Consider the following 22,240-nt stretch of genomic DNA (forward strand, 5'->3'; position numbering starts at 1 on the left):
GGCGAGCTGCGGCGCCGGCAGCATGGACCGCGGTGAATAAAGAGAGGAAACGTTTGGGGACACCCCATGGGGACGCCTTGTTCATGCCGCTCTGCGCACCTTTACACTGAAGCCACCTCAGGGACAAAAAGCAGGTTTTCGGCCCCAAAAGATGACAGATCTGGAGTGCTGCCCCTTGGGTCCCCAAAGCAGAGTCGTTGTCCCCACACAGGGAGGGGGTGAAGGGCTTAACAGTCCCTCCTGCCACAGGATGCGGCTGCCATCCAACACGGGGAGCGACCTCAGCCGGGCTGGGAGCTGGGTGACAGGGCAGCCCCGGGCCTTGGCATGAGGATGGCAGGGAGCAGGGCCAGCAAAGCCGAGGCAGAGCCGCCCGGGAGGGGGAAGGCCCCGCAGCGCCGGCCAAGGCCTCAGGCCCCAACATGGCGGCGCCGCCGCGACTCGCTCCCGCCCGCCCGAGCCACACTCAACATGGCGCCCGCAGCCGCACGCAAAATGGCCGCGCCCGAGGCCGCGCTGGCCTCGTCGCTCTCTGTGATCCGGGCGGCCACTTCCGCTCCCGCGGCGGAAGCTGCGCCAGCGCTAAGATGGCGGCGGCCGTGGTGGGAGTCTCCTTGAGGCGACGCGTCCCGGCGCGGCTGCTGCTGCCGCCGGTGAGGGGCGGGGGGGCCCGGCGGGGTGAGACCCGTCATGGGGGGGAAGCCCGGGAGCCGGGAAGGCCCGGGGATGAGGGAGGCCGGTTGCGGGGGTGCCGGCGGGGGCAGCCGAGGCCTGGAGGGTCCTTGCGGGCCGGAGGGGGCGCAGAGAGCTGGGGGGCGGGTTGAGCGCGGCCCTGGCGGGCAGGGGAGGCCGTGAGAGCCTGGGGGCGGGAAGGGAGTGAGGATGGGGGCGATTGGGGACCGGGACGGGGGGCGTAGGGGGTGGATGTGGGGCTGGGTCTGCTGGAGTGGATGGGGATTGGATTGGGGGTGGGAAAGGGGGTGCGAACGTGTCTGGGGGGAGCGGGGAGCAGGAGGGAATAGGAAGAGACCCTGAGGTGGGAGAGGGGCTGGAGAGCGATGGAGGCTGGGGGGGAGCAGGGGTGGGGAGGAGGTTCATGGGGGGAAGAGCGGCTGGGAACTGCCAAGAGGGGCCACTCGTCAGCCCTGAGGGGGGGCAGGGGTGGCTGTAGCCGCTGCCCCGCAGGTGGCCCCCGTCCCTGGGGGAATGAGGGGGGAGTCTTGGTTGCCCCCTGTCCCTGGGGGTACAGGGGGGTCCGGCTCGGAGTGGGTCAGCACAGGGCGCAGCGGGTCCCTGCCTGCACCTTGGCGTCCAGGGCGCGGGGCCTCCCCTGGCCCCACGAGAGCTTTGCCCAGTCCCCGTTTGAAAGCTGCAGTTTGGAGCTTCCAGACAGCTCTGCGAGTCCTTCCGCCCGTCCTGCGACGGGGAAGTGGTTCTTGCTCCCGGGTTACGTCAATTATTGCAAAACACGAAAGCGCGTAATGAAAATAGCGGCTTCCTAAAGGTCCCTTGGCACGACGAAGTTGTATTCATGTTTGTGACAGCTTTGCAGTTAATTATTCCCCCATAACAGCGGTGGTAGCTTTGCATAGCTGCAGGTTGGTGAAATATTTCCCAGTTCTTGGATAATTCTGGGTTTGCAGGCATGCAGATGCCGGGTCGGGGGTGACTCCTGCATTGCCAAGCACGTGGCTTCCAGTTATTTCCTTCGCCAGGTGCCTGCAGGGTCTGACCTGCCTCTGTTCACCCGCAGATGTGCCGGGGAGCGCAGACGGCAGCGGCGGCCGCCCCAGCGTCGCAGGCGCCGCCGCGCATCAAGAAATTCTCCATCTACAGATGGGATCCCGACAAGCCTGGGGACAAGCCCCGCATGCAGACGTACGAGGTGGATTTGAATAAGTGAGTATTTACCTTTAGGAAGAAGGTTCCTGGCTGTAGCCGGCGGGCAGGATCATCGGGGCTGTTCGTACACGCCAGTTCCCTGACAGCTGATATGGGAGGGTGGTTATTAAGTATTTGAGCAAACAGCTGAGGGTGTCGGCGCTTATGGGGCTTGGAGGGTAGCTGAAGCCCTGGTGGGGTGGCCGTGACATGGCCCTTCGTCCTGCTGTGGAGCAGCCCGGTGGCGGCGGGACCAGGCGTTGCTGCCAGGCAAAGCAAAGCTCCTCCGGCATTGGGTTATGTCCCGCCACTGCCTGTTGGGTACACGGGTCTGAAACGTGGCAGGTAAGAGTGTTGTGGCAGTAAACGACGTTGGAGCTGCCTCTCAAACACAGTCACTTTGTTCTGTGACCTCTCTGAGGCTTTACCTGTGTCCCTGACTCGCGTCGAAGATGGGTTAAGGCGTCCTGTGTGGTGAATGGGGGTGGCCCTCCAAAAGAGTGTCATGGCTAAGCGTGGCTCGTAGCCCTCGACCTGGAGCCAGGACAGGCTCTGTGACCTCCTCTCACAGCTGGTTATTGACCAGTCGCTGTGCCAGTTTGGGGGCACAGGAGGGGTCCAGCTCCCGCTCCAGGTCTCGGTGCGGCGCCGGCACCTCAACCCGCCGGGATCCACGGAGCTCCGGCCCTGCTCGCTGGGAGGATTCGCTCCAGCCCCTCGAGACCTCGCGCGGAGCCGGCGCCTGGCGCTGCAGAGCACCCAGCGGGGAGCTGCAGCCTCGCTGCTTTGTGGCTTCCCTGCGTAATGATCTCTGGGAGTTGCCTTGTCTGCCGTGTAGCAGATTATATAAGTTGTCCGAGACTGTTTGTTTTGGGTGAATTGCTGCCTCTGCTGTGACTCAGGAGGACAGGCTTGTCAAAACCTGCCTGAAAAGGAGAGACCCAGTAGAATTATAGAATCACAGAATGGTTAAGGTTAGAAGAGACCTCTAGAGATCACCTAGTCCAACCCCCTGCACACACAGGGTCACCTAGAGCACGTGGCACAGGACTGAATCCAAGCAGGTTTTGAAGATCTCCAGAGAAGGAGACTCCACAACCTCTCTGGGCAGCCTGTTCCAGTGCTCTGTCACCCTCACTATTAAGAAATTTTTCCGTAAGTTCCTGTGGAACTTTTGATGCTTCAGTTTCCGGGCGTTGCCTCTAGTTCTGTCGGTGGCCACCGCTGAAAAGAGGCCAGCACCATCCTCCTCCTCAAAGTAGCGAGGCTCTGGGCGAGAGCTTTTTCTGTTCTGCTCCCTGGACCCTCTGCTGCTCAGCCAGACCTTCAGGGCAGCAGCAGAAGACATCAAAGCTGGGGCTTGGTGCACTGGCTGGGCAAGCGGTATCTAACCCCTTGTAGGGGATTGGCAGCACTTCTGTTGAAGCGGAGTTGAGGTGAAGCCCTTGCAGGTGGTTCTCAGTGGGGAGAGAGGCAGCGCTGGGGCAGAGGGGAGCTGTGTGGGGTCACGGGCTCCGTTTGCCGTTGCAGGTGTGGGCCCATGGTGCTTGACGCCCTCATCAAGATAAAAAACGAGGTGGACTCCACGCTGACCTTCCGCAGGTCGTGCAGGGAAGGTAAGGAGGACTCTTCAACCTGCTGAAACGAAAGTTGTTCTCAAAGGGCGTTTGCTGCCCAGGAAAAGCTAGAGCTGATGGTGTGCGTGTGGAAAGGCAGGAGACAGAGCCAACGTCTGCCTTGCTGAGTGTTGGGCATGAAATAGGAAATGGAGCAGGGAAGCTAGAGCTGCTGCTCACAGCTCAAATTCACGTAACGTTGACGAGTGGTCTGCTTAAAGAGCTCTCGTTGTCCCTGTTTCCTTCCCTACGCTGCTTGTCTTGCTGCTCTTAAGTGAGGGGCTCTCTGGGGAAATGGAACAAGAGATATTTCAGCAGCAAAATTCCTGAAAGGGGGAACAAAAAACCCCTTGGTGAAGGGGATTGGGTTGTACGGGTTGCCTCTATGGTGCCACTGCTAAAATAATGCGGTTGGAAGAGCCTCACTTCTGGGAGGAGCTTCGGGAATCTTTTCTGGTGTTTAAAATAAGAAAAACGGTTGGTGAGGAAAAGGCATCGGGTTGTCTCACCCTGCGGGACCCCGGGCAGGTACAAATCAACCCGTTTGGCAACTGTGTAAGGCTTTGCAGGTCGGGGGACTATTCCCTGAAACGGGTTGGGATTCGTGGGCGGTGTTGACCCACTGTCCTCGAGGTAACTGCTGTGGAGACACGAGCTGCTTCCGTGGAATGGGGTTTGGGTCTCCCTGGTGTGTTTTTAAGTACTAGAATGTAGGTGTGATTGTCTGATGCATATTTTTTATTTTCTAGACCTAAATGCCAAACTCTCTTTAAAATGCAGCTGCTTCCTGGAGAATCAGCGCAGCATGTGGAAGCACTTTATCCTGTGCATTTTTTTTCCTGTGTCTGATATTTAAATAACCAACGTTATTCCCGAGCAGAAGTAATTACTCTGAATAGTTTTCTCTGAGAAACGGAAGTCAGTGTTTCTGTCTGACCTGTCGCAAGCAGAGCGTGCCAAATCCCCTGAAATTCGGGTTCCTGCTTTGAGTGCTTGTTTTCCTCCTCATGCAGCGCACGTCGTACGTGGGCTGAGCCGGACGCCCGCGCGCTTCACCCGGGTGTTGTCTGTGCCAGCTCTGAGATGTTCATTCCTCTAAAAGCCAGGATGACCTCGCACTTTCCTTGGTTATATCTGATCCCTGCGTTACTGGGAGGTCATTAGTGGCGTCGTTTAATCCACTCGTTATGCTGGATACGTGCTGTTTGTCCTGGGAATCTCCATCCCCTCCTGTTTGCAGCCTGATGAGCTCGGTTTATGGCAGGACTGTCTCCAGCTGCCGAAGACATGGGAACAACAGCTCCATTTTCTGTTCCTGCCCTTTGGGGACGTTTTTGACCACATCTGTGGCGCTGCTGGGGCCTGCGCCTGGTTCCCATGCTGCAGCGTGAGCGCCGGCCCGCGCGGAGCCGCGCGGCTCTGGGGTTCAAAGGTGGGAGCGGCGCCGCGCGCGTCACCGGCGCCGCGCGGGAGATTCCTGCGCAGTGACCCGCGCTCTTCCTCCCCCTTCCAGCTGCTTTAAGTAGCACCTAAGCAGATGTGTGTTGGGAAAGCTGTGAGCTGTCCGAGCCGCTGGTCTCCCGCTGCGGAAGCGGGTTTGGCGTTGAAGATGTGCTCAGACCTCAGAGGAAGAACGTGGAAGCTGTTTGTTGTGTTTAAACAGCACTGAAATTAGCCCTGTGGCAATTTCGGGCGTTTGCCCCGTCACGTACGGAGGCTCTTGAAAAGCCAGTGAAATGGAAGACAGCCTAGGAGCTAGTTTGAGGCATGGAGGATCTATTCCCAATGGAACACGAGGGTGTATATCCAATGTTTTACGTTCACGGTCACTTTGCTTTTGTTTTCTTCTCCCCCCACCAGGTATCTGTGGTTCTTGCGCTATGAACATCGCTGGAGGAAACACGCTGGCCTGCACCAAAAGGATCGACCGCGACCTCAGCAGGGTCACCAAGATCTACCCTCTCCCCCACATGTATGTGGTGAAGGATCTCGTCCCGGTGAGCAGCCAGGGCAGGCTGGGACCGAGGGTTCCCCGTGCCGAGGGGCTTGGGTTGAGGCAGGAAGAAGGATGAAGCACCAAAAATTCCATAGGAACTTAAGGAAAAATTTCTTGACAGTGAGGGTGCCAGAGCACTGGAACAGGCTGCCCAGAGAGGTTGTGGAGTCTCCTTCTCTGGAGATCTTCAAACCCGCTTGGACGCAGTCCTGTGCCACGTGTTCTAGGTGACCCTGCGTATGCAGGGGGTTGGACTAGATGATCTCTAGAGGTCCCTTCCAACCCTAAGCATTCTATGATTCTGTGATTCTATGTGAGGGAGGGTGGCAAAGCCCACGTGGCCCAAGAGCCCCACAAGTGGCCTCCTCCTCTCCACTTTCTGGAATGGGTGCCCTGAGCGCCTCAGCGGTGGATAAATCCGTTTGCATTTGGAGACGTGTGGTGGGATGATGTGCAAGGTGACGTTTGCTGTTCGAGTGATGGCAGCAGGTAGCTCCACGTGATGCTTTTTGCCTTTTGCATCTTAGGACCTGAGTAACTTCTACGCACAGTACAAATCCATCGAGCCTTACCTGAAGAAGAAGGACGAGTCGCAGCAGGGCAAGGCCCAGTACCTGCAGTCCATAGAAGACCGTCAGAAACTGGTTACTGCTGCTTTCCTACCCTTGAAATCCCTCCCAGATCAGCTGCTAGCAGGCAGTAGCTGCCCTCTTTTGCGTGCTGGCAGAGCTGGCTGGTGCAGAAGCTGCAGGGGGTGGAATCGGTGGCTGGGGTCCCCTTTGCTCATGAAACGCAGCTGCCGGGGGGACTCTGCGCTGCAAAACTGTGTGTGTCCATAAGAAAAGTGCTGTGAAGGGTGGAGCCTTGGTGTATTTCCGTGGAGATAAGGCACTGTGTGTGTGTGCTGGTTGCCAGGCTCAGCACTGTGCTTATCTCGTCCAGCAGACGCTTTGTTAGCAGCGCTGTCCTGTCCCTGCTCGCTGAGTTTTACATCCTTAAAGCTCTTGGCAAAGCTGAGCTCTTTTGGAGGTAAAGCCATTCCCAAGGTGCTTCAGCCTCGCTGTTAGGGTGGGACTGGGTGTCCCTCTCAAGCACTGTGTCATTTTGGGGGGCTTCAGCTTGGGGGGGTTTGGTGGTGTTGGATCAAAGCTACTGCAGAAAGCCAGGAGTGTCTGAACCTTTTGAGAACTGGGAGAGGGGCAGGTTTGAAGGAGCTTGTGTTGCAGGTAAGTTTTCGTGTGGAATTCCTTGGTTGCCACAGTAAGTATCTTTAAATGGAGGATTTCTTTTTGCCTCTGTCCTGCCTTGGGTCATCCTTTGGTCACATCCCAGTTCAGAGCAGCTCTGCCGCAGTCACGGCTGTGGCTTTGGTAGGTGTGAGAGGGCTGCACACGGCAGCGAAGGGGAGTTGATTAAAGGAGATTATTGCAAGTCCTGAGCTGGCAGTCTCACCTTCAAATGTTTCCCGTTGCAATACTTGCTGTGAGTTCAACAGCTGATGAACAGACTTGTCGTGTGCCTGAGATGTCAGTCATGCCATGAGGCTGCTGTGGAGGTGTCTTGACAGGCCCAGGGTGTTACACCTGGAAGGAGTTTCTATTCAAGAGCAAAAGACCGTTTTCCTGCACCACTTCCTGGTGTTACCTGGTGACATGGGTGAACTCCACAGGGCTCCCTTCAGATGATTTTTGGAAAGCAACAACCTCAAAATCTACTTTTTTTTTTTTTTTTACTTTTTTTTTTCTTTTTAAATTAAGCAAAAATTACCAAACCTGACATTAGCTGCCAGTGTTATGCCTAAATCTTCACGGTGGTATCTTTATTCCCCTAAAGTTTCTCTTGCTTTCAGAACAACCTGTGTGCATGAGAAACTGTGTTGGATAAAAGTCAATTGCAAAACTCCCACTTTTCTCTTTAAATCCTCAATAATTTGAGGTATTACAATTAGAAACAGTACAGGTTTAGATCGAGATGGTTAATTCCAGCTTAATGGTACTTTAAGTCTTCCAAAATACATCGAAGCAGCCACAATAGTGCAGTGGATTTGGTATAAACTCGGGTGAGCTTCCAAACTTGACTCATACTTGCTCTGCAAATGTCTGGGGCTCCCTTCACGATGCTGTAAGTTCTTCACCTCCTCCCAAGGCTTCTTGGCAGACTTGGGTCTCTGCTCTTCTCTTGGCTGCGCGCGGGTTCCTTTCCCTGCGAGCGTGTTGGGCCGAGGGAAGCATGTGCTTGTGTAAATCCCCTGTTTTTTCCCCCAAAAAAGCTTTCCTCCTGGGCACGCGGCGCGGCCTGACCGCGCTCTCCCGCCCGTGTGCAGGACGGCCTCTACGAGTGCATCCTGTGCGCCTGCTGCAGCACCAGCTGCCCCAGCTACTGGTGGAACGGGGACAAGTACCTGGGCCCCGCGGTGCTCATGCAGGTGAGGACGGTGGCCCGGGCCGGGGGCGCTGCCGGGGCCGCTCCGCGGAGGCGCCGCTCCGAGCGCCGCTGCCTTGCAGGCCTATCGCTGGATGATCGACTCCCGGGACGACTACACGGAGGAGCGCCTGGCGCAGCTGCAGGACCCATTTTCCCTCTACCGTTGTCACACCATCATGAACTGCACCAGGACGTGCCCCAAGGTGGGTTCCCGGCCCGCGTCGCCCCGGCGTTGCCCATGGTTTGCGAGCAGCCTCCTAAGCGCTTTCCAAGGAGCGCGGGGCGGTCGGTGCTGCCGAAGCCCATCGACCCACGATGGTTTGTGCCGCCCCTGCAGGGCAGTTCTGCCCCAACCCTCAGCAGCAACGACCCGAGTTTTGTGGTGTCTTGTGCGACTCGGGCAAAGCAGGAGGCCACAGGGAGCCTTTCGAGGCTGTTTGGTGCCTGCTCTCTGCTAACGTCCTGCCAAAGGGCCGGTCCTGGGCAGCTGGTTCTCACTGGTGGCCCCAGCGAGAGCTGAAAGCTGCGTGTTCCTCCTCTTGCCGCGACCCCGTGGGGCAGATAACCAAGGGGCACCTTCCTGCCAGCTGCCTTGGTTTCTACCCATGTGTTTGTCACACTGGGTGACAGGGTAGATTTTCCCTGTGAAAACAGCACCGAGGCAGATGGCTCGATTCTGCAAGTAGGCAACAGACTCGGGGATAGTGACATGTTTCCAGGCAGCTGCTTTGAGGCTGTGGCGCTGTCACGGGGCGGTTGGGATCTCCCCCACAGCATTTCCTCTAGTCTGAAGTACAGCACGGGCTCTCAGCACGTTGCTGTCAAGTTTCCTGCCTCCAGAAAACCTCCAAATCCACCCGAAAGCACCAAAAGTTCAGTCCTGCTTGAGTTTTACTAGAGTTTCTATCGCTCAACCATTAACTTTTGGATCCTTGGGTTGCTGATCAAAACCTGCACAGTGGGTTGGCAATTTGCCTTGGGGCAGCAAGGAAGGTTCTTGGTGCAGCAGCCGGGTTTGCGAGGGGATCGTGAGCATCTACTGCCCCACGCGGGGAGTTGGAGCGTTGCCGGGTGCTCATTTCCAAAAGCTCTCCCTGCCCCTCTGTCTCTCAGGGCCTGAACCCCGGCAAAGCCATTGCTGAAATCAAGAAGATGATGGCAACGTACAAAGAGAAGACGGCGGCCGCATGACGCGGCTCCCCGCGCTGAGAGCAGCGCCCGGCGGGGACGTCCGTCCGTGCCACGGGGAGAAGCTCCTCGCGCCTCCGTGGGTTTGCACGTACAATAAATACTGTAAAGAGCAGCCGCAAGTTGCTGCTTCGCTGCCAGCGTGGACCCAGCGTGTCTGTGGCCCTTGGGCCGGGGGGTAAGGCTGGGCCTGGCAGCCTGAGCCGCCGTGGCTGGTTTTGGGGTGCGCTGAGCCCCCGTGTCCCACAGCCGGGGAGGCTGCCCCGTGGTGGGGGTGACCGAGGGTTGTGTTCAAGGGGAAAAGGAGGGAATCAGCTGGGAAAGGAGTGGGGTGGAATGTCGCCCTGGGAAAATGGGATGGGGACAGCTCGGTCCGTGCCGCAAAGCAGCGGAGGGGGATGCAAAGCCCCGGGGGGGCAGCGGCTGCACCCGCTTTGGGCGGCATTTCCCGCAATTCCGCGCACGGCCACGGGGGGGTAGGAAAACTACAGTTCCCGGCAGCCCCCGCGCCGCCTTCCTGGGTCTGCGGCGCCGCCACGCGAGTCCGTGTCCGCCCGGTCCGCGTCCGTGTCCGCCCGCTCCGTGTCCGCGGCCGCGCGGCCCGGCCGCCATGAGCTCAGGTCAGGGGGCCGCGGGCGGGGCGGGCGCCTCGGGCCTTGGGGCGGGCGCGGGGCTGGCGCCGCGTTTCCACAGGGCTGCGTTCCCGTGGGATGGCCCCGCGCGCATCCCCGAGCTTGTGCCGAGCACGCCCTGGGCTCGCGCTGTGCGTGTGTCCTGCTTACAGCCTCGGGGCTTTGCACGATGGGCATCCTCGGGCTTTGCACGGTGCCCGTCCATGGGCTTTGCACGGTGCGTGTTCCCACACTTGCAGTGTGCATCCCTGGGCTTTGCACGGTGCGCGTTCCCAGGCTTTGCACGGTGCGCTTGCCCAGCGCTGCAGTGTGCACAGCCTCAAACTTGTGTTGTGCACATCCCCAGCGCTTGTACCGTGCGTTTCATCTGGGTTGCAGTGTGCACGTCCCCAGGGTTTTCATGCCACGGTGTTGCGTTGTGCACAGCTTTTGGGATTGCACCGTGCGCATCCCTGAGCTTGTGCCGAGCACGCCCTGGGCTCGTGCTGTGAATGTGTGCTGTTTACAGCGAGGGTTGCCCTGCTTACAACCTCAGGGCTTTGCACGGTGCGTGTCCCCGGGTTTTGCACTGTGCATGTCCCCGAGCTTGCACAGTGGGTGTCCCTGGGCTTTGCACGGTGCACATTCCCGGGTTTTGCACTGTGCATGTCCCCAAGCTTGCACAGTGGGTGTCCCTGGGCTTTGCACAGTGCATATTGCTGGGCTTTGCACTGTGGATTTCCCCGAGCTTGCTCAATGGGCATCCCTGGGCTTTGCACGGTGCCTGTCCATGGGCTTTGCACAATGTGCTTGTCCAGCACTGCTTGTGCACAGCCTCAAACTTGTGTTGTGCACGTCCCCAGCGCTTGTACCGTGCGTTTCACCAGGGTTGCAGTTTGCACGTCCCCAGGGTTTTCATGCCGGGGTGTTGCGTTGTGCACAGCTTTCGGGATTGCACCATGCACATCCTCAGGCTTGGGCCATGCACGTCCCCAAGGTTTGCACTGTTCACGTCCTCGTGGTTAGCAGCACTATTTCATAGAGTCACAAAATCGTTTCCCCGAGGCTGTGCCGTGCACGTCCCCGGGATTGCAGGCTGCACACCCAGGGCCTGTGCTGTGCATTTCCTCAGTCTTGCACTGCGTACAAGCTCAGGGGCTCTGTCTGTGCATGCTCCAGGCTGGCGCTGTGCCCTTCCCCTCCTTTGCCTCGTGCACCGTTCCTGGAGCTCTCACTGTGCGCGCCCCCAGGTTTGCACCGCGCACGGTGGCCGCAGCTTGCACCGTGCACTTGCCAGTGTTCCACTGTGCACGGCGTCTGGAGCTGCAAAACACTCTTCAAGGCTACAGTTCCCTCGATTTGTACTTTTGTTTTTTGCAAAGTTACGTAAGGCTACATGGATGTAAGGGCAGGGGAGTGGATTGCTCTAATGTGTCGAGTTGCAACAGTGCCCGGCTGCGCTGCCACCCCCTCCGAGTCCCTTTAGCTGCCCAGGTTCCCTTTTGCACCAGGGCTGAGCAGCACTCGAGGCTTAAACCTCATCCTTCTTCTCCTGCTTTGGTTAATTTGGAGATGCAGGTACCCAATAGCATCCATCAAGGGCAAAGCTGGCACCAGCGGCAGGAAGGAGGGCCAGGAGATGCCCAAATCCTTGGGAGGATTTTAGTGCTCAGCACATGGGAACGGGAGGCTGAGAGCCTCCCCTTTGGGAGGAGGATGCTCCCTCTTTGCCAAGCCCTGGGAAAGCACCTTGCTCACAAGGACTTTATTATTAGCTGTTTTATCTGTCTCCAAAGTTTGCAACAGGAGAATTAAAAAAGAAACACAGACGCATGAGAGCAGCTCAGTGCCTGGAAGAGGCTTCCAGGAAGCCTCTTTTCTCCCCTGCTTTCTTCCGGCCGCAGGGCTTTCCCCAGCTACACTCCCACGCTTGCAAACCGTGTAGGACCGGATCACCTGGAAATACGGGTTCGGTGCCGGCGATCGCCTTTCCAGGGATTTGCCAGCGCGTTTTCCTTGGGCGCGAAGCGTGGGCTCGTCGCGAGGAGCCGGGGGGCGCGCGGGGTCTCGTCCGAGCTCGCTCCGGGCTCTCCTGCCGCGGGGATTTGCAGCTGCCGGCGGCGATTCCGCAGGCGCTGGGTGTTTGCAGACGAGGTGCGGCCGCCGCCGGCAAACCGGTTGCGCCGCTTCCGCCCTCCCCTTCGCCGCAGGCTGCCCGGACACGTCGCCTTTGCGGCGAGCCGGAGCCGGGAAGCAGCTCTGGAGGTGAGAAAAGAGGGATACGTGGTGGGATTCGCTGCGCTGACACAGGGGAGATGGGAGATGGAGCTGCTACATCCTCCAAGAAATCTGCTTTTCCCAGGACAGGTTGGAGGCCCCGTGTTATTTTGTTGTAGTGAAAGAGCTGGGAATTCAGGCAGAAGCTTGGATTTCTTTCAAAGGATCCTGCTGGGCGTTGAGGCTGGGTGCCGGCTGGCGTTAATGGGATACGTCAGCTGCGGATGAGCTTCCAGGGCTTCGGAAGAGGCTTGTGGGATATCTAGTCCGGATGGTTTTTCTGTCAGAAAAGAGCTGGCTCCAGACCCACGTGCGCTTTTGCATGGGTGGAAATGTCCAGCTGAAGTGTTGTGCTGGGAAAGGAGCTGCAGGATAAGAAGCAGCATTGGGGATCCGGATGCATCTTTTAATCCCGAGTGGATTTGGGTGCATGGGACGGGGGGGATTAATAGGCAATCCAAGCGCTTCGCATCAGTATGGAGACCTGCAGACCTTGGCTTCTGCATTAGGGTTTGCAAGGTGGAAACCTTGCAAAAAGACGGGGGAAAAAGGTGCGTTTTGGGGCCGGCTGCGAGGCCAGCGCAGTGCCGAGCTGCTGGCGCTCCAGCTGGCTCGTCCCCAGCCCCGCTCCCTTCCCCCTGCCCCGAGCCGCCGTTGAGGCCGCTTTTGTCCCCGCGCGCCGCGTGACGGTCACGTGCGCCCGCCCGGCGCCTCCCTCCTGCCTTCGTCCGCTGGGAACCCGCTGCCTCCTCTTCATCCCGGTGCCAGCCCCGTAGCCGCTCCGCGTTTCCTTCCCACGCGTCGGATCCGTCACCTAAGGGGCTTTTCCTCCTCTCCGGCTCCGCAGATAGCAGCCGGCTGCTGGGCCGGCGGCCGCCGGGCTACGGGACGCTGCGGCCGGGCTCCGACGGAGGCGGCATGGTACGTACGCGGCTGCACCGGCGCTCCGCACGCCTGGTTTATCATCTCTATTATTATTGTCTTTTTATTATCTTTAAAAGGGCCTTCCCTGGGGTGAGATACCCTCAAGTCCGATGCCGGGTTGGCCCTTGCTCCTTGGTGCGAGGCGGTGGCCTGTTCTTGCAGGAGGTGACGGGCTACCAGAGACGGCCGTGGCGGGTGCTCCTGTGCCACGCGGGCTCCGCGCTCACCGCGGGGCTCCTGCTTCTCCTCTTCCACTGGAAACCCAGCCTGGAGGTGCGGGCCAAGTGCAAGCCGTGCCCGCTCAGCCAGGCCGACTGGGTCATCATCAGGGTGAGTGAGGACGAGCGCGCTCGGCAGAGCCAGGTTGCCTTCGAAGACTCTCTCGGCCACTGATAGGTCCTGGGCGAATAGTTTAACTGCTCCTCTTCCTCGTCCCTCAGCTGCAGCGTTGATGTTTGGCTTGATGGACCAATGTTGGGTTGGTACCACCACGGTCAAGTGGTTCCCAGGCCCAGTCCTGGAAGCAAGCAGTGTTTTGCTGTTCCGTGCCCACTCTCCTGGCTTTGTTTTGTCTGTATTTTTCACCTGCGAAGTGCAGACGGGCAGGACGTGGACCCGTTTTTTTGGAGGGAGGAGGGTGGCCAGGGCTGGTGGGACTTTCGCACAGGGAGGTTCCTCGTCCCGGTGCCCGTTCCCGGAGGCCGTGCCGAGCCGCGTGTGCGTTGCAGGACCGCTTCGGACAGTGCTTCACCACGCGGGTGCGCACGGAGGCGCTGGGCGACGGCAGGTGGGTCGGGGCCGCACGCGCTCCGCGGAGGGGTGCGGGCGGCCCCAGCGGCCTTCTCGTGGTAGCTCAAGCCACGGTGGGCGCCCATCCAGGCTGGATGTGCCGGGGGAAGCCCGTCGGAGCGGTGCCTGAGGCTGATTCTCCATCCCGAGCAGCCTGGAGCATCACCCAGGAGCCCGCCTGGAGGAGCGGGCAGCCGGCATCACCATCGGCGCGTCGGAGGAGGAGGAGACCCGTGACACCATCCGGCTCCATGAGAAAGAAGAGGTAACGCCAGCGCCCCATCCCGCTTCCACCCCGCGATTCCCTCCCGAAGGGCCGGTTCCGATAACCCCCTTCCCTCCACGCTGTTCTGCTCAGAGGAACTTGTTGCGCTACTACCTCTTCGAGGGCTTGCGCTACGTCTGGATGGAGAGGCGCCAGGCGTTCTGCAAAGTCAGGTACCTGCAGCGCCCGTGGGGCTGTCCGTGGACAGAGGAGGGAGGGAGGTCCCCGAACAAGAGGCCCTGTACCTTGGCTTGGGTTCCTGCTGGATTCCTAAACCCCTTTCTTCACCTTTCCCCTCCATTTTTCCAGTGATTTGGATGAAGGCTGGACCTGTGAGGATCTCCACCTCTCCCAGGCAGGTCTTGAGCAGCAAGACCACAACACCAGGTAGGGATGGATGTCACAGTGGGACCTGACAAACAAGGCATCACATATCTTAAACCTTGGCTGTGCTTAGAAAGAAATAGTTTTTAAAAACTGCTTTTATTGCAGGAACTGCAATTTTTATTGCAATAATTGTCCGGCTTTTATTGCCCTTTCCAAACAATTCACAGAGATCCTAGGACCACTGTCCCACCCATCTGCTCACCAGGCAGATGGTGACTGGAGCTGTCATCGTGGCTGGTTTTCAGTGTCAGGGACTTTGGTCTTTGGTCTCCCTGGGGCTCGTGTGGAGGTGGCAGCAGCGTGGCCTGCACCTTGGAAATGCAGCTCTTCTCCACTGCGGATTTGCTTCCCCTTTGCTTTCCTCTCCCTTCTGCAGGAGGAAAATCTACGGCCCGAACCTCATCGAGGTGCCGGTGAAGTCCTACCCAAGGCTCTTGGTGGAGGAGGTGGGTGCCTGGCAGGGCGAGCGGGGGGCCGGGAGAGCAGGTTGTCCCTGGGGCCAAGGCTTGGTGCCTTCTGCATCTCGTCTCCACTGCGAGGAGGGCATCAAGTTCAGGGGCTCCTCCTCGCTGCCAGGGAGAAGAAGATTTAGGAGAGGAGATCGGAGGAGGCAGAGCTGATGCAGGTGTGGAGAGGAGCCGTCCTGCCCCTTAGCTCAGACAGGAGTGTCCTTGGCTGGGCACAGAGGTGGCTGCACATCTCTGAATGTCCTCACCATGGACAGGACATCCATGATCTGGAGTCCTGACCATAGGGAAAGCCAGGGAGGCCAGAGAAGGCAGTTAGTTCATCACCAACCTCAGGGAAGGGCCAGCTTCTCTGCATGGGCTTCCCGTGGAGCCTGGAGGTCTGGCCTGGAGGAAGCTCTTCTCCAAACTTGCTCTCCTTGCTGGTTTCCCTGCAGGTGCTCAATCCCTTCTACATCTTCCAAGCGTTCAGCATCGTGCTGTGGGTCTGTGACGCCTACTACTACTACGCTGCCTGCATCTTCCTCATTTCCACCATCTCCTTAGGGCTGTCCCTCTATGAGACAAGGAAGGTTGGTCACGGGCCCCACGGGAGGGCAGAGGCGTGGGGAGATGGAGGGGACACCTTAGCAGATCCCAGCCCACCTTGGGGACCCGAGGAGGGAGCCCGGGGTGAGACGCAGGAACCGCAGGGTGGTCCCGTGCGGGAAGCCCTGTGAGGTGAGCCCAAGCGCGTTCCCCTCATCCTCCTGCCACCATCCCTAGCCCGGTGTCCTGAAGAGTTGGCCCCGGTGGGGACTTGGCTGCGGTCCCTCGGGCGCCTGCTGACCGCTCGCTTCCCCGCAGCAAAGCGCCACGCTGCAAACCATGGCCAAGATGTCGGTGGGCGTCCGAGTCCGCCGCCCCAGCGGAGGTGAGCGCGGCGCCGCGGCGAGCGGGGCTGCTCGGAGCGGGAGGGTGGCCACGGTGTGACTGGCGTTTCCCACCCGTGGGAGGAGCGGGGCTGGTGGGGAAGCCCCTCGCCGCGTTCGGGAGCCGGCAGCACCATCTGCATCTGCTGGACTTGAGTTGTGCCCCATCGCCCAAGCTGTTGAGTAGACCCATGGGATGGAGGGCTCCCTGCTCGTGTTCTTCAGCCGGGTCCTGTGGGACGATTCTGGGGCCGCGGGCCTGAGCGCCTGGTGCTTTCCCCAGCCGAGGTGGTGGTCAGCTCAGCAGACCTGGTGCCCGGCGACTGCATCAGCCTCCCGTGCGACGGGATGCTGGTGCCCTGCGACGCCGCGCTGCTGACGGGCGAGTGCATGGTCAACGAGAGCATGCTGACAGGTGAGCGAGGCGGCCCCGCCACGGCTGCTTGCATCCGCACCCGGACTTTGTTGGGGGATTTAGAGGGAAAAGATCCAGCTGGGTGTCTCCTGAAACCCTAAGGAAGCCCCTTCCCACCCTCGTGTTCACCCACTCCCGCACAGCGGCTGCTGGATGGGCTGGTTGGACCCCGATGCGCTGGGGGTTATAGACCTTCCTCCACGATGGTCCTCCCCGCCGTGGGTTTCTCCCGCAGGGGAGAGCGTGCCGGTGATGAAAACCCCTCTCCCGGCCAGTGGCCGGGCCGCGTGCGCTGCCTACTCGCCTGAGGAGCACCGGCGGCACACGTTGTTCTGCGGGACCCAGGTCATCCAAGCCAAGTCCTACGTGGGCAAAGAGGTGCTGGCCGTGGTGACCCGCACAGGTAATGGGTGGCGTGAAGGCCGCCCGTGGCCATGTCCTTCCTGCATGTAAACCTGACAGTGTTCGATCCTGCCGCTCCTCTCCCACAGGGTTTTGCACGGCCAAGGGGGACCTCATCAGCTCCATCCTCTACCCCAAGCCTGTAAGCTTCAAGTTCTACAAGGACGCCGTGAAGTTTGTGCTGTTCCTCGCCATCCTGGGTATGCCCAAGCACGGAGGAGCAGCCAAATTCTTCATCCTACTTGGATCCACCCACTTCTCCTTGTGACAGAGCCTGTTTTTCCTTTCTCTCCTGCACAGCTTTTATTGGCACGCTCTACAGCATCTTGATCTTGATCAGAAACCAGGTATGATTCCTGGAGCCGGTGAGTCCTTGGGCACTGGTGGAGATGGTTGGGAGATGTTGGTGCCCCAGGTGCTTATACTGCCCCGTGTCTCCTCGCTGTGCCCCACGGCAGGTTCCTGTGGGGCAGATCATCGTCCGTGCCCTCGACCTCGTCACCGTCATTGTACCCCCGGCCCTGCCAGCTGCCATGACCGTGGGCACCATCTACGCCCAGAACAGGCTGAAGAACCAGGGCATCTTCTGTATCAGCCCTCCTCGCATCAACCTGTGCGGGAAGATCCGCCTGGTCTGCTTCGACAAGGTGAGGTCCAGGGTAGCACCGCTGTGTGCGGCCCCGTTGGTAGGTGAAGGCTGGCTTGGACTCACCATCCTCTCCATCGCCCGCAGACGGGAACCCTCACGGAGGAGGGTTTGGACGTGTGGGGTGTTGTCCCGCTGGATAGGGAACATTTCTTGCCCATCGTCCACGAGCCCCGCTGCCTTCCCGAAGGTCCCCTGCTCTACTGCCTGGCCGCCTGCCACACCATCTCACTGCTGCGCACACAGCCCATCGGAGACCCTGTGGACCTCAAGATGGTGGAGTCCACCGGCTGGGTAAGGAGGCAGCGGCCCATGCCCATCACAGCAGAAGAGGGGTGACCCTCAGGAGAAGGGAGGGGGACCGGCGTGGGTTCGGGCTTTGCCTTCTCAGTGCCTTTGGTTGCAGCACCTGGAGATGCTGGACGAGGGCCAAGCGGAGCCTCCTGTCTTGGAGCAGTTTGGGACAAAGGTCTTGGCTGTGATGAAGCCTCCACCTGTGGAAGAACAGCCGCGAGACACGGTAGGTCCTGGCTGAGCCATGGCGAGGAGGGTACATAGTGTGGCATCACCCTCGACTTAAATCCCCTTCCCAAGGGATTCTCTGCTCTGCCCTGGCGGATCCTCTCCATCCCCAAGGCAGGTTTTCCTGATGGATCCTGACACCCACCCACTCCTTTCCCTCCCCAGAAGCACCAGGTGCCCGTGGGCATCCTCCGGCGGTTCCCCTTCTCCTCCTCCTTGCAGAGGATGAGCGTGCTGGCCAAGCTGCCTGGCAAGGCCTCTGCAGAAGCGTACGTCAAAGGGGCACCGGAGATGGTGGCCAGCCTCTGCAGGAAGGACACGGGTAGGTGCTGGGGAGGGCAGCTGCCTGCTCCGCGGCGCTGACCTCGAACCGGCCCGGTTGATGATGATGATGATGATGATGAATGAGCACTCATTGGGCAACTGTTTTGACCTCGCTTCTCCCTGGCGGCCGCCAGTGCCCCTGGATTTCTCCCAGATGCTGCGGCACTACACCACGGATGGCTTCCGCGTGCTGGCGCTCGCTTGCAAAGCCCTGAGCACTGTGACCACCTTCGAGGAGGCCCTGCAGCTCACAAGGTTGGTACAAACCGTCTTCCCTCCGTGTAGAACTTGTTCGGTCCCTTCTTGCACGCTTTTGAGATGGTCCCTCAGGGAGTTGAGCATTAACTTTGGTAGAACATCCTGGCCTGCATGAGCCATTTCACAACAGGGAGTCCGTTGAGAGCGGCTTGACCTTCCTCGGCTTCCTCGTCATGAAGAACGTGCTCAAGCCAGAGACGGCACCCACCATTCACCTGCTGCGCAATGCCAACATCCGCCCCATCATGGTGACAGGTAGTGCTCACGCCTTGGGTGTCCTTTCATGGACAGAGCGCCAGCTCTTGACTCTTTCACCACCCATCTCTTGGACGTTGACGTCTCGTGGCTGTGCTGGTCTGCACAGCTGATGGGCATTTGCAGGAGTCAACGTAGGGTGGCCCGCAGCCAGACACGCAGCGGCTGCCAGGGCTTTGGGGATGGAAGGTGCTGCATTTGGGTCAGGAACAAGCTCTTATCCTCCAAAACATCCTTGTGCATGAGGTTGCAGAGCTATACAAGAGGGAATCTGAGAGGTCTGGGCTGCTCTTCCCAGCCTGAAGGCATTAAGAGCCACATGAGACCCTACTACCCAAGTTAGCCAGCACCGCCCTGAGTGCTGCTGCCTCTGTCTGGCAGGAGATAACATGTTGACAGCCGTGAACGTGGCCAAGAGCTGCCGCATGGTGGAGCCGAAAGAGCGGGTCATCTTCGTTAACGCCTCCCCGCCCACGGCTGACAAACCTGCTGCTCTGAAGTTCATCCTCGCTGAACACTCGCAGGATGAAGAGGAGTCGGAGGTGAGTCCTGAGAGGGAGGACATTGGGTGAAGGCGGCTGGTCCCCTGGGGGCCACCAGGCTCCACAGAGATGCCAACCTGCCCCACCGTGGAGAGCACGTGGCTTCCCCGGTGGGTTGTCTCCGCTCGCAGGGTCTCTACCAGCAGGATGGCTTCTGCCTCCAGCCGCGGCCCTGCCACCTGGCGCTGAACGGCAAGTCCTTCGCCGTGCTTCAACAGCACTTCCCCGACCTGCTGCCCAAGGTGAGCCCAGCCCCGTTGTGCTGGGGGACATCCCGAGCAGGAAGACCACCCGATTGGCCTCATCTTGGCTGAGCACCTTGAGTTGGTCTTGCTGCTACAAGGAGACTTCCTCTGTGCTGCGCGTGGTAGAAGCGGGTCAAGGTCACATCGACCCAGCTCCTGCTGGTGACCAACGTGCTCCAAGAGTTGGGTTGCCTTCCCAAGCGGTGCCAATGCTGTGTCCTTTCCTCCTCGCAGATTCTCATCCGTGCGACTGTTTTTGCTCGCATGTCGCCTGACCAGAAGACCCAGCTGGTGTGCAGCCTGCAGGAGCTCAAGTAGGTTCCCAGGCCTTGCGACATGGGGTGCAGAGGAGAACCAGGGGGTATCCCTGTCCATGGCAATGCCTCCTGCATGCCAGAAGCTTGGGGTTTTTTTTCAGGGCTCTTGGTAGCTCTGAAATCCCATCTCACCCTTTCCCCAGTCATGCTCAGGGGTGCAAGCCAAGGGTCTCTGAAGCCCTCCAGACCCTTGCCCACCCTGCCCTTTCTGCCGCAGCTACTGCGTGGGGATGTGTGGGGACGGCGCCAATGACTGCGGGGCGCTGAAGGCAGCCGACGTGGGCATCTCGCTGTCAGAAGCAGAGGCCTCGGTGGCATCGCCTTTCACCTCCCGCGTTGCCAACATCGCCTGCGTGCCCACGGTCATCCGGTGAGCTATGGGGATCGTGGCCTTCAGGCGTTGGGGAGCTTCATCAGGGACAGGGGATGAAACTCAGGGTGGATTCTCGATGCCTCTGGGCCCTCTTAGGGACATGTGTCCTTGAAGAAAGAGCTTTGTGTCCCCAGGCTGGTGGAGGCTGCCAAGGGAAGCGGTGGAGTCACAGACCCTCGCAGTGTTCAAGACACGTGTAGATGAGACACTTAGAGACAAGGTTTAACAGGCATTGGTGGTGATGGGTTTATGGTTGGGCTTGATCTTACAAGTTGTTTCCAGCCATAATAATGATTCTGTGACCCTATAAATTCTCTTTTTCTGCCCTCTCTGCAGGGAGGGCAGGTGCTCACTGGTCACCTCCTTCGGGGTCTTCAAGTACATGGCCCTGTACAGCCTGGTGCAGTTCGTGTCTGTGCTGCTGCTCTACACGGTGAGCGTCCTCGCGGCAGCAGATGACGGCACAGCAGGGACAACTTCTCTGGTGGAGCCCAACTGAGGTGCCAGGGGAGAGTGGAGAGAGCAGGGAAATGATCCTGCCCAAAACCTTTGCCTCACATTGTAGATGCTTTAGTGAGACCTGTCTGAGTTCTGAAGTGTATCTGAGCATGTAAAATGCTCAGAGAAGCCCCAGGGTGTTTCCAGGCCAAGGTGTTGTCACCTTCTCATGGTTGAGTTTGAAGCCATGGTCTTCTCTAGCACCTCATAGGTCCTCGTGGCTCAGTGAGGGTGTTTTTTCCCTCCCAGATCAACACCAACCTGAGTGACTTCCAGTTCCTCTTCTTTGACCTCATCATCACCACCACCGTGGCGGTGCTGATGGGTCGGACAAGGCCCGCCAAGGAGCTGGGAGTGGAGCGTCCCCAAGGGGCGCTGATCAGCGTCCTCGTGCTGGGCAGCCTGCTCCTCCAGACGGCTCTGCTCATCACCGTGCAAGTCCTCAGCTACTTCATCACCATCTCGCAGAGCTGGTAAGGGACGCCCAGCTGTCCAGCTTCAGAGATGGCAACAGCGTGGAGGGTTGAAACAAGGCTGGTGTCCTGGGGGTTGTCCTTGGCTCTGGCCGGTGCTGCCTTCAAGGAGATGCTGAACCATGGCCGCATACTTGTGGAAGGAGGAAGTTGCTTGGTGTCTAATCTTCTTGCCAGCTGCATTGTCCTCACTGTTCATCCAGGTCTCATTCCCTGCCTTTTTTCCCCTGTACCTGGTGCAGGTACGTGCCGCTGAACAGCACAGTGACGGCTCCCCAGAACCTGCCCAACTATGAGAACACGGTCCTCTTCTGCATCACAGGCTTCCAGTATCTCATCCTGGCGGTGGCCATGTCCAAGGGCTACCCTTTCCGGGAGCCATTGTACACCAATGGTGAGGACAAGGCTGTCCAGGGACACTCTTCCCTGAGTGGGCAAGGGGAGCTGTCAAGGCTTCCTTCTCAACCACCTTTCCTCTTCCCCTCAGTGCTCTTCTTGCTGGTCCTTGTTGCCCTCTTTGGCCTCATGGTATGGTTGACCTTGTACCCACTGGGCTTCCCCAAAACCCTGCTGAAGCTGCAGACCATCGATGACTTGAACTTCAAGCTGCTGCTGCTGGGAGTCGCCACGCTCAACTTCTTTGCTGCCTTCGTGCTGGAGGTGAGGACAGGCCTGTTGGCTCCAAGTCTTTGGAGGTCCTTTTGGGTCTGCCCAACCAAGCCCTTGACCCTTGGGACCCGTGGTCTCCTCCCAAACCCCTTCTTTCCCCACTTTGCTTTCCTGCAGACCGCCCTGGACCGTGGCTTGTTTTGCTGCCTGCGCAAGCTGCGCCGGAAGAAGGTGTCCAAGAAGCTCTTCAAGCGCCTGGAGAAGGAGTTGAGCCAGCAGCAGCCATCCTGGCCGCCCCTGAATGAACCGCTCTTCGCGACCCCCAAGATGTCCATCGCTGTGAGATAGCCGTGATCAACGCGTGCCGGGCCACCCTCCTCCCTGCCCTCCAGCCCCTCGCCGTTGAGGTGTTGATCCAACGTTGGCCATGGGCACCTGCGCCCGGGTGGAGATGCTCCATCCAGGGCGAGGGATGCAGCACGTAGCTAAGGACCATTGGGACCTCCTGCCTTTGCCATTGGGATGTCCTCAGCACCGTGGCCCACACCACAGCTGTGCCCGCCTGAGCCGTGGCCACCAGGAAGCCTGCTGAGGAGCCAAGGCAGGAGAAGGAGGTGCAGAAGAG

At 59.3% G+C, this 22,240-nt stretch overlaps 2 protein-coding genes across 2 annotated transcripts; both read left to right on the forward strand.

Annotated features, from left to right (window-relative positions):
• Positions 1–566: 566 nt before the first annotated feature.
• On the forward strand, positions 567–9,112 carry SDHB (succinate dehydrogenase complex iron sulfur subunit B). The gene is made up of 8 exons (XM_088529613.1): positions 567–653; positions 1,754–1,899; positions 3,412–3,497; positions 5,358–5,494; positions 6,021–6,137; positions 7,817–7,918; positions 7,998–8,120; positions 9,031–9,112. The coding sequence occupies exons 1-8, from the start codon at positions 588–590 to the stop codon at positions 9,106–9,108; spliced, it is 855 nt and encodes a 284-aa protein (XP_088385739.1). The 5' UTR covers positions 567–587; the 3' UTR covers positions 9,109–9,112.
• Positions 9,113–9,940: 828 nt separating this feature from the next.
• On the forward strand, positions 9,941–22,026 carry ATP13A2 (ATPase cation transporting 13A2). The gene is made up of 30 exons (XM_088529499.1): positions 9,941–9,954; positions 11,927–11,981; positions 12,762–12,914; positions 13,080–13,247; positions 13,646–13,704; positions 13,857–13,971; positions 14,065–14,144; positions 14,281–14,358; positions 14,735–14,804; positions 15,263–15,397; positions 15,672–15,738; positions 16,020–16,151; positions 16,387–16,554; positions 16,643–16,753; positions 16,854–16,900; positions 17,012–17,200; positions 17,287–17,493; positions 17,606–17,719; positions 17,887–18,043; positions 18,180–18,300; positions 18,434–18,558; positions 18,940–19,100; positions 19,232–19,342; positions 19,580–19,659; positions 19,880–20,032; positions 20,372–20,468; positions 20,783–21,006; positions 21,249–21,400; positions 21,494–21,666; positions 21,793–22,026. The coding sequence occupies exons 1-30, from the start codon at positions 9,941–9,943 to the stop codon at positions 21,961–21,963; spliced, it is 3,687 nt and encodes a 1,228-aa protein (XP_088385625.1). The 3' UTR covers positions 21,964–22,026.
• Positions 22,027–22,240: the final 214 nt, after the last annotated feature.

This window comes from Tinamus guttatus, unplaced genomic scaffold, assembly GCF_059628265.1.
Source record: "Tinamus guttatus ecotype Peru unplaced genomic scaffold, ASM5962826v1 Tinamus_guttatus_pri_ptg000332l, whole genome shotgun sequence".
Taxonomy (NCBI): Eukaryota; Metazoa; Chordata; class Aves; order Tinamiformes; family Tinamidae; genus Tinamus; species Tinamus guttatus.

Excerpts from the sequence above, each read along its gene's own strand:
- SDHB (XM_088529613.1), top strand. The coding sequence starts at position 588 with ATGGCGGCGGCCGTGGTGGGAGTCTCCTTGAGGCGACGCGTCCCGGCG. Across the intron at positions 654-1,753 it reads CGCGGCTGCTGCTGCCGCCG|ATGTGCCGGGGAGCGCAGAC; the intron begins GTGAGGGGCGGG and ends GTTCACCCGCAG. Across the intron at positions 1,900-3,411 it reads TACGAGGTGGATTTGAATAA|GTGTGGGCCCATGGTGCTTG; the intron begins GTGAGTATTTAC and ends TTGCCGTTGCAG.
- ATP13A2 (XM_088529499.1), top strand. Across the intron at positions 13,705-13,856 it reads GAGGCGCTGGGCGACGGCAG|CAGCCTGGAGCATCACCCAG; the intron begins GTGGGTCGGGGC and ends CTCCATCCCGAG. Across the intron at positions 21,667-21,792 it reads TTGCTGCCTTCGTGCTGGAG|ACCGCCCTGGACCGTGGCTT; the intron begins GTGAGGACAGGC and ends GCTTTCCTGCAG.